The sequence below is a fragment of the Protopterus annectens genome, chromosome 9.part0 (genome assembly GCF_019279795.1).
Source record: "Protopterus annectens isolate FY-2018-M chromosome 9.part0, PAN1.0, whole genome shotgun sequence".
Classification (NCBI taxonomy): Eukaryota; Metazoa; Chordata; order Ceratodontiformes; family Protopteridae; genus Protopterus; species Protopterus annectens.
Genome location: NC_056743.1, coordinates 805,073,352 through 805,086,284, shown reverse-complemented (window position 1 = coordinate 805,086,284; position 12,933 = coordinate 805,073,352). Strand labels below are relative to the sequence as shown.

Sequence of the window (12,933 nt, the reverse complement as noted above, 5' to 3'; positions counted from 1 at the left end):
AAGATGTCGGTGTTTCCCCTCCTGTTAAACAAGATCTTCTAAATCTATCACTTTCTTCCTCCCAATTTCCAAACTTCCACAGGAATACCATCTGCTCCTGGAAACTTTCCTGAAGATTAATTATACATCACTGTTTTTAATCTCATCACCTCCTATTTCAACAGTTGGTTGTCAAGCGTAGTCTACCTCTATTTATGAGAGCATAATTATATTAAAGGTTATTTTCATTTGTACTCTTTCTTGATTTCCACATTCCTCTATCTCTAAACCCTCTCTAGGATCTCTGGTTATTTTTCTAGTTATAGGTTCCCTCAGTTTGACGATAATCCTTTCAAAGTTCTGCTCCCCAAATCATTGTGCTAAAAGGTTTTTGCACTCTGGAGTAGTTATCAAAAATAGCTGCTTAACTGCAATCTTTCTAAATGCATGCATACAATCCAGATACTCCCTTAGTTTCCACTTAGCACTCTGCATTTGCATATCTTGTTCTGAGACTCCCCTTATTCTGCAATACTTTAACCTTTGTCAGACCCTTTAAATAACTCCGTTACTTCTTAACCATATATTTTTCTTTTATTTATACCGTATATTTAAACTCAACTTTCATTTTATCCCACTCACTAGTTATAACTTCTGAAGAAATTTCTAACTTCCCTAATAACTCCTGAATAATTTCCACTACCCATTCATTAAATTTCTCTCCAACTAGTAGGTGGGAAAGCATTTAAGCCTTATTTTTACTTCATTACTCTGCATTTTAGCTCAGTTTTTATTAGTGGATGATCAGAAAGTTATTGGATTTGTGTTAAAGCTGTCAATTAAAGGCACGTTCCCATGAAATATAATTTGTATCTAGCCTAGTCCAGTTACTGTGTGTTAGGGAATAATATGTAAATCCTGTCAGAGTTCCTACCACTGAATTCACATCTTCCATACACATATTTTCATAAACTTCTTCAAAAATCTATCCTCTTTTGTTATATTGTCACTTCTATGTCCCCAGTACATTCTCACTGTTACAAATCAAATTCCAGTCCCTATCCATTAACATTTCCTGCTAAAAGCTCCATAATAGCAGCTTTTCGTGGACTATAAATATATGCTACTATAATCCTCCCTTACTACCACAAATCTACCATACTTTTGTCTATTTTTCCTTATGCATCACTACTGGATCCCCTCTAGCAATTACTTTGCTTTTCCTCAGTCCCCGATATTCTGCTGAATATCCCACTCTGAAATCCACTTGTCAAATTCACAGCTTTCCAAATGCGCCTCCTGCAGCACTGCTATTTGCATTTGGCATTTCTTAATGCAATTCAATACGCTTTCCTTTTAAAATTATACCTGTAAGGCCATTCATGTTCCAGGATGATATGGACAGCATACCCATCATGATAAAATGCCATTGTTCCCACCTATTATACATGAGTTTTTTTAATATGTATGTCCAGCTTTTGTGTTACATGTATATACTGTTTGTCAGGTTGATCTTTCCTGCAGTTGTTTTTTTCTCATCTCCATTTGAACCTTTGTCACATTTTTCAAGATTTTGTTTTAATGAAACCTTCAAACAAGAAACTAAATACAAAACACCCCCCATCCTTATTAACTTGGAACAAACACAGAATGTGGCACACCTCATCACAAAAGGTTTCTCATCCAGAAAAGAGAAGTCACTGTTCCCCTCTACTCATCACTCAGACCCATTTCAGAGTACAACGCCCCTTTTGGTATGTACCTCACAAGACATCTATAACAACTGGAAAGGCCACAGAAATACCTCACAAAAAGAGGATTACCGGCCTCAAACAGATGCCATATACAGACAGTGTCAAAAACTCCAGCTTTACTCCGTCGCATATCGCCTACTCAGAGGCAATCTCTGCCTAACATACAAATCTATGTCAAACCCAGAGCTGTTGGACATGCTCCACTTAAAGAAATCCCAATCCCTCAGAGCTACATGCTGTAGGGACCTGAACCTTGTCACCACAATAAACAGAACATGCCGGAGGGATAGATTCCTGTCCCAGAGACTTCCCATACACTGGAACAGACTACCTATGTCAAACAGAGCTCCTCATTAGCACTCTTCAAGAAAACTCTTGAAGATTGGATGGGAAATAGGAAATTCACCCCGGGGATCACTTCTGTGGCTCTGCTCGACAGGGGCACAGGAAAATAAATTTCTTAGGTGGCAAAAACCAGGGTACCTTTTTGGCTAGGTTTATATAGGCCCTAGGACCAATGGCTTAGTACCTACCTATGAACTATGTACATCGTCAAAACAAAGTTTAACCCTCCAAAAGGGAACAACTGCCTTAAACGGATGACTGCACATGCAGGCATTATCCAGCCTAAAATTAAGGTCACCCATGTTAAAGCGCATGTTACAGCCTGGGCTCCCACTTACATCAACTGCAGTCTGTTCTTTTCTTATCTCTCTTCCCCTCTCAGATATGGGAAACAGCCTGTATGCTTTCAGAAAGCAGTAACTTTCAGCCCTGAAAAAGTGCACTGGATAGCTTTCAGAAGGCAGGAACTTGCAGTCCTAAAAAGTACACTGGCTACCTTTAAATAAAACTAAATTGTACACTCCTCTATTAACTCCATTAAAGTATCAAAGCTTCAAAGGAGGTTAACTCTTATTCGGTTTCCATAATTCACTGAACTGCTTGCTATTTGTACCTTAACATTTTGCATTTTCCTTGGCAAAGAATACCCAGAATTCTCAAAATTAAATGCTTGGACCTGCAGACTGCTGAGTATATTTCTATGGAGAAAAGCTACAAGTTTTTGTAAACTGCTATCAGAAAAAAATACACAGCTTCCCTCAGTTGCAAACATCTCAACTCCACTGAACATTTGCCAGTGGAAAATAAGATAGCAAACTTTGCAGTCATAAGAAGCATTTTCATGGCTTTCATCATTTTGTCTGATTTTTAAAGACTACATGCATACAAAAATGCCCTTTTACATCTTACACCAAAGGTAGTAATCTAGACATTCACACTTGTAAAACAAAAGAGAAAATATAATTCTACAACTCTAAATTAGCGCACTTTTCACCCCAACCCAGTAGCCCGAGAGCACAGCATACAAACATTAAACTTGCTTTTGTCCAGTTGTCTTCTTTCTTGTTATACTGTAAAACCTACATTTCTTGCAACTAAAAATGACCGTGTTTACCTTAACATCTTTAACATACAACAATCACTGAAAATACTCCCCCACACGCACATTTAAAATGCCCCTCACTACACAACATTGCTTTACTGCATATAACATGCAATTTAGATCATGAAATGTTTTATACAAAAATAGTAAGAACAAAAAAATTGTTTTACTTAAGTTTCCCCCGTTTTAGTATCCTTCTAAACATTAATGAAATAAAGTTGGGTATATGCTTTACAGTCTACCCACAACCCACAAGTTTAACAAAGACAAAATTCAAGTGTCTTTCTGCCACTTTTTCTTGCAAATGTGTATTTCACAAAAGTGATAAGATGCTTTATAGTCTTCATCTCCCAATACCAGTCTCAGGTTCAAGTACAAGTTACTTCTGATTCTTCTAGTCAGCTCCTGGCCTTTTCTTCTGTCTCTCAAGCATTTTCTTTTGAATCTTTAGAAAAGGTTTCACTAGCAAAGACTCTATGAAAGTACCGTCAGAAGAATGAGAAACAGAGTCCCCCCTTCTGCTTGCTGACTCACTTTGTGTGTATACATTTTTTCCCCTCTATGACTTTGATCCTCCACGATCAATGATTTTTTTCCCCCAGAAAAAAAAAAAAAAACAGTTGGATACAGCAGCTTGAATCTCACACCTGCCTCTCCACATTTCTTTATTGCTAGGATAAAATTTACTTCTCTTCTGCCTGGTGTACAGTGAATAATCTCTTTCTACAAAAACACTATGCTGTCTCCAATCTTTTAATTCTCTGCCGTCCGGACACAATTTTGTTAGTCTCAACTCTCTCTGTAGGTATGACTGCATTTTAACTAATACAGGTCTTGTCTGTTTTCTCATGGCCAAGTTTGAAGCACACGCTCAATGTGCCCTTTCAATTAAATTCTGCTGCGAAACACCAGTTTAGTTGCTTATTTATGCCTTCATAAAAATTAATAGTTTCTCTGGTACAGTAAAAATCTCAGGTTTTCACTGTGCGCTTGGCGTTCTAATTCTACATTGTTTAAACAGTTCCCCTTAAGAAACCTCGTATTCAGACAGCTTTTTCCTTGAGGTCAGCTTTTTTTCCCAGTCAGTTCATCTGAGTGGCTAGTTAAAGCTTATTGTACTTTTTTTCATATTTTTGTTGTTTGAATTGATATAGTCTTTCAATGTTTCATTTATCACCTCTGAGTACATTTACTCTAAATTAGTGAAGCCATCTCTTGAACAAAGCTGAAACTTGAACTACCATTGCTGAACACCTGCAGAATCATTCTCACAGTGTTTTCTCTTCACCTTTTCTGGTTGATTTTCCTTCAGGTTTTCCAAAATTTCTTCTTTGCTGCCATCCAGGCAGTGGCAGTGTATTTACAACTGAATTTTACCATTTTTTTTTCAACACTACTCCTTTTTCTTAGTTTATATTTTCACACTGGGAGAACTGACGTTACGCTTTTAAATCAGTGTGCAGCCATCTTGAAAGTCACTTTTACTAATAATATTGATCCAAATATTTCTCCGAACTTGGATAAGCTCTTCCAAAAAATGACAAAAGTGAAAATGTATTCCATGACAAAAAGTTCTAACTGGTCTTTAGTTGTTGTTGTTTGTCTTTCGGCTTTGCCCGGTTAGGGGTCGCCACAGCGGAACTCCGGTCCGCTAATGATTGGCAGTTGGTTTTTATGGTGTCGAGTTGCCAGCCTGACACCCAACCTTCAATGAAGGCATGCCCATTCAACGCATGTCTTTCGAACGCCCACTCGACCGCGGGGAGGACATGCAGACTCCACAGACTCCACACAGAAGGCACTCCCAACCCAAGAATCAAACGGGAGAACCTCTTGCTGTGAGGCAACAACGCTACTGCTGCACCACAACTGCTCTTTAGTTAAGTTCTTAAAATGATAAGAACCAGTTATTTTATGCTCATCTATACATTGTATTAAATGCAAAGTTTTTTATACAGTTAAACCAAAAACAATACCAGCAAATACATCACATTGTCATGTCTGTGATCATCTATCTCTCTGTAACAACTTAAAAAGTTTCCTTGGTGAGACTGGGTTTAAGAACTCCCTCCAAACACAGGATGTCTGGAGCGAACTTGCTGCATCATACCCTCGACCAAAACTCCACTATCACTAACGAACAAGTTCTCCAAAGGAAAATACATCTGTGAGCCCTGAAAAAATACTTCTGCGCGCCTCCTGAATAGCATGGAATATGACCCATCTGACCCTTTAGTATTCTTATTCAATCTTAGCCTCCATTCACTAGACCCAAACCCAGTTTGGAGGAGTGCAAAAGTTACCTTTCTAAAAGAGGGCAAACCATCTACTGACCTGGGTAATTACAGACCTACAGGTCTGACTAGTCTCATATGCAACGCCATGGAAAGAATTACCACAGATATAAATAAATACACAGGAAATCTTCAGACACTGGATCCAATAGAGTTTAAATTTGTCAAGGGCACATCATGCCTGCTCAAACTGGTGGACTACTTCAAGAAAGTCACCAAAGCTATGGAACTGGCCAAAACATTCGACACTACTACTTACACGAGTATTGTTGACAAGCTCACAAAACTAGGAGTAAACCTGTGTCACCCATTGGACAGCCAGCTGACTCAAACAGGATGCATGAAGTCAGGTCAACAGACCATACCTCCACAACAAAGCCAGTCACAAGCAGAGTCCCTCGGGGATCGTTGCTGGGGCAACTCTTTTCTGAAGTCAAAGCTAAGGTTAAAGGCCACTGGTTGACCACGTCTGTAGATAACTGCAAGCTCAGCATGATTAGTCTCTTCCCCCAAAGACATCAACATCCTCAAAGAGAGTTTAAAGTACTAATAATTGATGTCACAGTCACGATCTAAAACTAAACAAATACAAAAATAAATAATGTGTAACAGTATATTTTGGAAAATCAGCCTCCTTTGTGAAGTGCCTCACAGACAATATACCCCCTAAGAGTAGATCCAGTGGATGGGGACTTGAAAACATATTTAGACAGTGACCAGGCTTTTGACCACCATGTGGCAACTGTTTTAAAGAAATCATTCAATACTGCAAAACTTATTAAAAGGGCCATAGCATCCAGGCCTGCAGATGTCCGACTGTACTCAGCCCTCAAACCAATCCTGGAATACAATGCTCCCTTCGGCGTGTACCTTACTGGGTATATGCAACAACTGGAACTTCCAGTGAGGTTCTTTATAAAAATAATATAAGGGGTGTGAGCAGACTGCCTCAAAGAATTAACTTTATATTCAAGTCTCCTACAGACTAAAGAGGTGATCTGTAGCCAGCTTATACAAGGCATCATTTGATCCAATACCAAGAGTCTTGATGTGCATCAACAAGTCTGACAGCATTATAGATACGCAATACAAGGATCTAAACCACAGCTGTAATAAATGAACACCTTGGAGGGGGAACAGATGCATCTCTCGGTGACTGCCTCTCCTTTGAAATAGGCTTCCCATCAATGTGAAAAAGAGTTTGTTACTCACCCTATTTAAATGTAACCTGGATCAATGGATAGGAAAACAGATATTTACGCCATGAAATCCCCCTACTACACAGAAGGGGTTTTGATGCTGTAGATGCTCTGCCATGTAAAACACAACTACATACCCCTTACTACTTTATTACGTCATTTGTATAAAATACAAGCCAAGGTTTAAAAAGGCCTCTTAGGGTTGGTGCCCTAGTTATCACCTATGAACACATCATCATCCAGCCTACCCTGAAAAAGAAGTCTTCAAAAATCTTAAAAAACAATGTGTTTGACAATTAAGTTTTGAAAAGTGAATATTAAATCTATCCAAATATAAATAATTTGGAGAGGAAATAGCATTTTTACTATTCAAAAATAAAATTTAGTATAGCTAAGCATAGAAAAAGCACTTCCCTCCCAAAACACACACAAATATCACAATAGCAAAGCAGTACACCTGCTTGCAAAAAGGTAAAGAACATCAAAAACAAAAAAGAAACAGCACCCCCCTTTCTCTAAAGGCAATACAAATAAAATGCAACAATCTCAGAATTTCAAACAATGAGGAGCAGAGAAAGAGGAAAAAAATCTACAGAACTGAAAATAAAACAAATAGGGTTTTCACTGGGGAAAAAAATGGATCTCCCATCAGCCAGGGTTAGTGAAGCAAACTCTGATGCACTGTGGTACAAAATTATTGCAAACACCTAAAACTACTATCCTGGACACATCTTTATTACAAACATGGTTCTTCACAGCTCTAGAAGTCCACTTCCATGCATTTTCAGGTTCACAGATCAGTACTAGGCCAACTTCTCTTACAGGCCATTTAAGCCTAGCCAATTACCCCATGTGTGAATCAAACCCTGCATCTTGTGTCTGTAAGGTAAACACCTTAACCATTATGCCAACCTCCCACCCAGTCAGTGTAACAATCCTCAGTCCAGTTAAGTATGCATGGAATCACCAAGGAGAACAACATGGCCCTCACACCTTTAAAAGTTTTAATCTTCTTATAAGTGATACACGAAAAAGTGGTCATTGGAAAAAAACAACTGCACTCTATACATAGCTGATCTGCTAATAGACAAGCTGTTGATCAACACCACTAGGGACTACTCTGAGGACTGCACACAAAGATAGGGTCACAGAAACTGTTGAACTGCTCTCTTCTGGAAGAAGAATAAGCATTAAGGGAAGGAAGCAGTCATGTCGTTGCCTCTAACAAGGAGCAGTCACCTCTCATCCAGCTAAGCCTTACATTATTAAGGTAAAAGTAACTTCACTCATACCATGACGTGAGTAAACACATTAAATAATTAAAAAATAGAACAGTTCTTCTTTAATCTATAAATTATGGACTATGTCTCCCCTGCATATGCTACTGAAAGAGATGCAGGCGGACAAAGCTTCCAATACTGCAGGACTTAAATGAAAATGAAGTATTACAGTACATGAAGAAAACTGCGGATATGTGGAATTTTATTTTACTTATTAACCAGGCAAATAAAAATGGTCCTGTTCAGGTACTTTTCAGCTGCAGCCCAGGGAAGAAACAGCAAGGGTAAATGCAGTGTGTGTGTGTGTGTGTGTATATCCACATTTTATATATATGTCTATATACACACACACACACGTGTGTGTATATATATATATATATATATATATATATATATATATATATATATATATACATACATACATACACACACACACACACACACACACACACGTGTAAATATACACATGCACAAATACATATCTAAATAGAATATGCTAACATTTTTCTATTTAGGTAGAGAGATGTACACACGTGTCCACGCATCTGTGTTATAAGACATTCACATACAAATATGCTCACACACAAGTTTTTAATTATTTAACGTAACTACATCAACTGGCATGTTTCTTAGAAATGGGAGAAACCCACAGACTAAACATGCAAGTTCCACCCAGCCACTGGACAGAGGTGAAAAATGGGTGCCAGAATCTGCAGCTGTGAGCCAGAAGCCTTACCATTAAGCAAAGGACAGATATGACACAAATATTTAGGGTGGAATCAGTAAACATTTTTAAGAAGCAAGTTAGCAACACTATATACAACCTAGCAGACCACTAACAAACAGACAAGACAGAGATAAAACACACAGCCTGTGTGTTTAGCAACTACGAGGTATCATTATCAATTTTGAGTTAGCAACAATAGCAGGCTTTCACATCCATTTTTCAATTTAAACACTTCTATTCACTTTTAGTCAGCTCCTTTTCTGACTTGCCTTAATGTTCTCCCACTTCCCCCATTCTTTTGGATCCTCCAACTATCCTAACAAGTTCCAATACTGCCTTCTCCTGTGCAAGGATTCTTACTCATCACAAGCAATCTTTGAAATAAATTATTTTCTTTCACGTTTTAATTAACTTTTTGTTGGGTCAAAATATAAACAATGAAAAGTCACTCTAATATTAAAGAAGCTACAGTCAATCAATAATACTTTACCAACATCATTAAGTAATAAAAAATACAGATAAAATGAAATGTCTATACATTATACTTCAATGGGAATGAAAGGCCAGACTAAGTATATACAAAAGAAAGAAAAGATTAAATGTAATTTTCTGTACTTCTGTCTGTACTTTTCATGGCACTCTTCCACCCAATGAAAACAGATCATCAGCCCCAGTTATTCTGTCCACACTAATACAGTTTTGGCAGTTAGAAACCTTCAGGTGTACTGAAATCTTCAAACAAATCACTCTGATCAAGCAAGCCCAGCTCTCTGGAGTTGACTAAGGAAGCAAAGAATATGACCCAGACAACCACAAGTTCTATTAGCAGTTTGGGCACTTGAGATTCAAGAGGGCTGGGTGCGAGTGAGCAAATTATGCCAGCTTGCCCATTTCGAGTGAGCAGAAAAGTGTTCCTGGGCAGACAAATCTTCTCAAGCAAGTAAAGAATTACATAATAGTGACTTAAGATAGGGGAACATGGGCTTGGCACTACCAAGCCAGACTGCGTGGCCTTCAAGGGATGTACATGTGGGGAAAAGCAAACATCAGGGAAAAGGTGCAGAATACACCACAGTGATAAGGTACTCACATCAATCACCTACTTTGGGAACTTATGCTAAAGGAAAATACCCCTTGCTTTTACCCACCATGACATAGCTAACACTGACGGAAAGTGTGCTGGGTTATTCCACAATAGGCTTAGTCCTGAAACACACTACAGTCCTTGGGGATGATGCCAGACCATCAGGATGAGGACAACCCCCTTCCTACAGATGGGTCTTATTCTGATGATGGTTGGGCTCCCTACATCTGGTAATAAATGGAGTCAAAACCTGCAGGGCAGCTAAGGGTTGGCAGACACAATGGGGAGAAAAGCCCCAAGGGGAATAAAATATTACCCTGAGCACAGAAAATTACTACCCCCAACTGTTAGGCTACAAGTAAATTGGACCATAACCTGCCATGAGGCAGTACTCTCTGCCAAGCTTTATTCTCCAGAAATGACACTAACCACCACCAAAATCAATCTGATAAAAATATGAAGGCAAGGAAATTTGCCACAACACAGATGATGGTTCTTCAGTATAAATCAAGGAGCCAGAGCAGCTACCAAAGCCAGCTGTAAATGAAAAAAGGAACCTCAAACAAATTAAGTATCTATGAGTACTAAAAACCAAAATGATAAGTTTTGTGTGGTTATTGGGCTATATTTCAGACTTTCATATTATATTTTATATATTTTTTATATTTCCGACTTTATTGTATTTAATACAACACATTAACTCACTCAGAGATCATTTTAGCTCAGTCTCATTATGCCCTTTAAATACTGAAAATGACAGCTATGTGTAGGGAAATTTTCTGCTGTTACTACGTCTATCTGTACATCTTGTCAAAAATACTGTTTGCTTTGGCATCAACTAACAAGGAACCACCCACATTAATAAAACACCTGCAAAAATCTGTGCATCGCACGCCAATATTACCAATGCACATACTACTCCATATGGGGGGGGGGGGTAAACTCTAGTGTTCTCTCTTCTTTCTGTTGTTCATTCTTGCTCTGCAAAACAGGTTATAATAAAGGTGAACAAGGTCTTCACGAAAACCAGAACCAAACACCAACATGCAACAACTCTTTGATAAGTATTCAACAGCAAAACTGGTCAAGCAAGAAAAATAAGTAAACAAGTCAGCAGATCAATCAACTACTTCAGCCATTAAACTTGTTTACTTAACTTGGTACTGTCATGGTCGTTAAAAGCAAAATGTAATACTACCTTATTACAAATAAAAGCTGCACAAAAACAGAAACGAGTCTTACTGTAAATGGAATTTCCACCAATTTTGTTGTAACATTCGCTCAGCAAGCACACATATCAAAGCTGTCAACTATCACTCCATCACTAAACTTTTTAAGATATGGAAATTGTAAGCCTCCTATACATTTACACACACACACACACACACACACATATATATACATACACATACATATATATATTACACACGCACATATATATATATATATATATATATATATATATATACACACATACACACATATATACACACACACATATATAGAGAGATTAGCTTTACTAAAAGAAACTGAAGTGTATAATTGTCACTTTCTTACAGCATACAAATATTATGAACGCAAAGCACCTACCACATAATTTATTAATAACTACAAATTTAATTTACAACAGTTCACTCCACACAATTATTGATATCCATTGGCGGTATAGAAAAGGCAGCAGCTTATTAAAATCAAGAGACAGTAGTATGTCAGTGACACAAGCTTACAGACAGACACACACCACTCACAGCAAAAGGAAAGATGATGGCCGCAATTACTATCAAAATCCCACAAAAAAAATCTTCACGACGGAGTCTTATCTCCTTACAAGTGCAATGGAAAAATCACAGTAAGCTACTGCTAAGCAGACACAGTGTTACTCTCGACTGCTATAGGTAAACTGTGGTACCAATTATTTACTGGAGTGGATTAAAATCCGAATTCAGCTAATACTTAATTTTAAAAGAACACGAAAAGAAAATAGATATACCTCATACTATATGCACCAGCTCCAAGCTCCTGACCAATTCCAGAGAGACTGGCATCAAAGTCCTGAACCAACCCAGACTCGATGACTTCATCCGCCAGTGGCAACTTCAGCGCCCAAGCCATCTTTGAAATGTACCCAGGATTGAAGAAAATTTAAAAACTATCCTAAATGTGCCATTTAAAACGGAACTTCCTGATGCAACATTTTACAAAAAAAAAAAAAAGTACAACAAAATTTCTGTAAAAAAACTGTAAACAAAGACGTCTATTAAGGTAGAAAAGGAACACTCTACTGCCAAGAGATCTCTGGAAAGGAAGGGATCCCACCGAGAATGGGTAGAAAATAGTACACTATACCGTCCGTTCACCTTCCCGGTAGTAAGAGAGATACCACTTGCTTAGCTGCGAGCCCCTGACTGCTGCAGCAAAGTGAGACAAACCTAACGTTTCCGCCCCTCAGAGGTGGCCACTGCCACCAGCCTCACGTTAAAACGCGAGGAGAGGGAAGGGGTACCCTAACTCATACAACAAAAGACTGAGGATTCCGCTCTGTTCCATCTGAAAGAAGAAACACGATTCTATCCCCCGACTACTTCATTTACAGATAACCTCAGCTCGTCTAATAACTTGAATAAACACAAAATGTCACCATACAAGAAAGTGTAACAAGAAAACACAGAAAACCCTACAGACTTCAATATGGAGACGACTAGGAATACCTGACGCAAATGCCCTTTCGCACGCAAAAGTTAGTGACAACAATCTCAACCAATCGGTAAAAAATTAGTAGGCGGGGCTGTCGCGGCTTGGTCGCTGTTGTGATACTTTGCATAGCTGTTATAACTATTACTCGACTTCTCAGTTGTTGGTTAGTTCCACTGCTTTTATAATAATAAAATATGCAGTAAGCGGTTGGCTGGTTTGCTTACCGATAAACAACGTTTAGCACGTGTATATTTGACTTATTTTCCTGTTTAGCAGTTATATTCAATTGGACGCATGGAAAAATGAGTTTAAAGAAAAAGTAACAACTGTGGTTTAAATGACGGCAAATAAATACATTTGGATTGTCACTTTCTACATGAAGCTGTTTTGCAGCACGTACTGCCCTTGCTGTCCATGCATAAAATGTGCATCCAGGAACCTGAATGAAAAATCGCTGGATACATTTGGAAAAAGG

General features: G+C 38.3%; 1 protein-coding gene across 1 annotated transcript in view; it reads right to left on the bottom strand.

The window, feature by feature from the left end:
- TFCP2 (transcription factor CP2) overlaps positions 1–12,501 on the bottom strand; it is a 1,028,615-nt gene extending 1,016,114 nt beyond the window's left edge. Inside the window, exon 1 of the mRNA XM_044083452.1 lies at positions 11,755–12,501. Coding sequence (XP_043939387.1) covers positions 11,755–11,876 — 122 coding nt within the window. The 5' untranslated portion in view covers positions 11,877–12,501. The remainder of the gene's footprint in view (positions 1–11,754) is intronic.
- Positions 12,502–12,933: the final 432 nt, after the last annotated feature.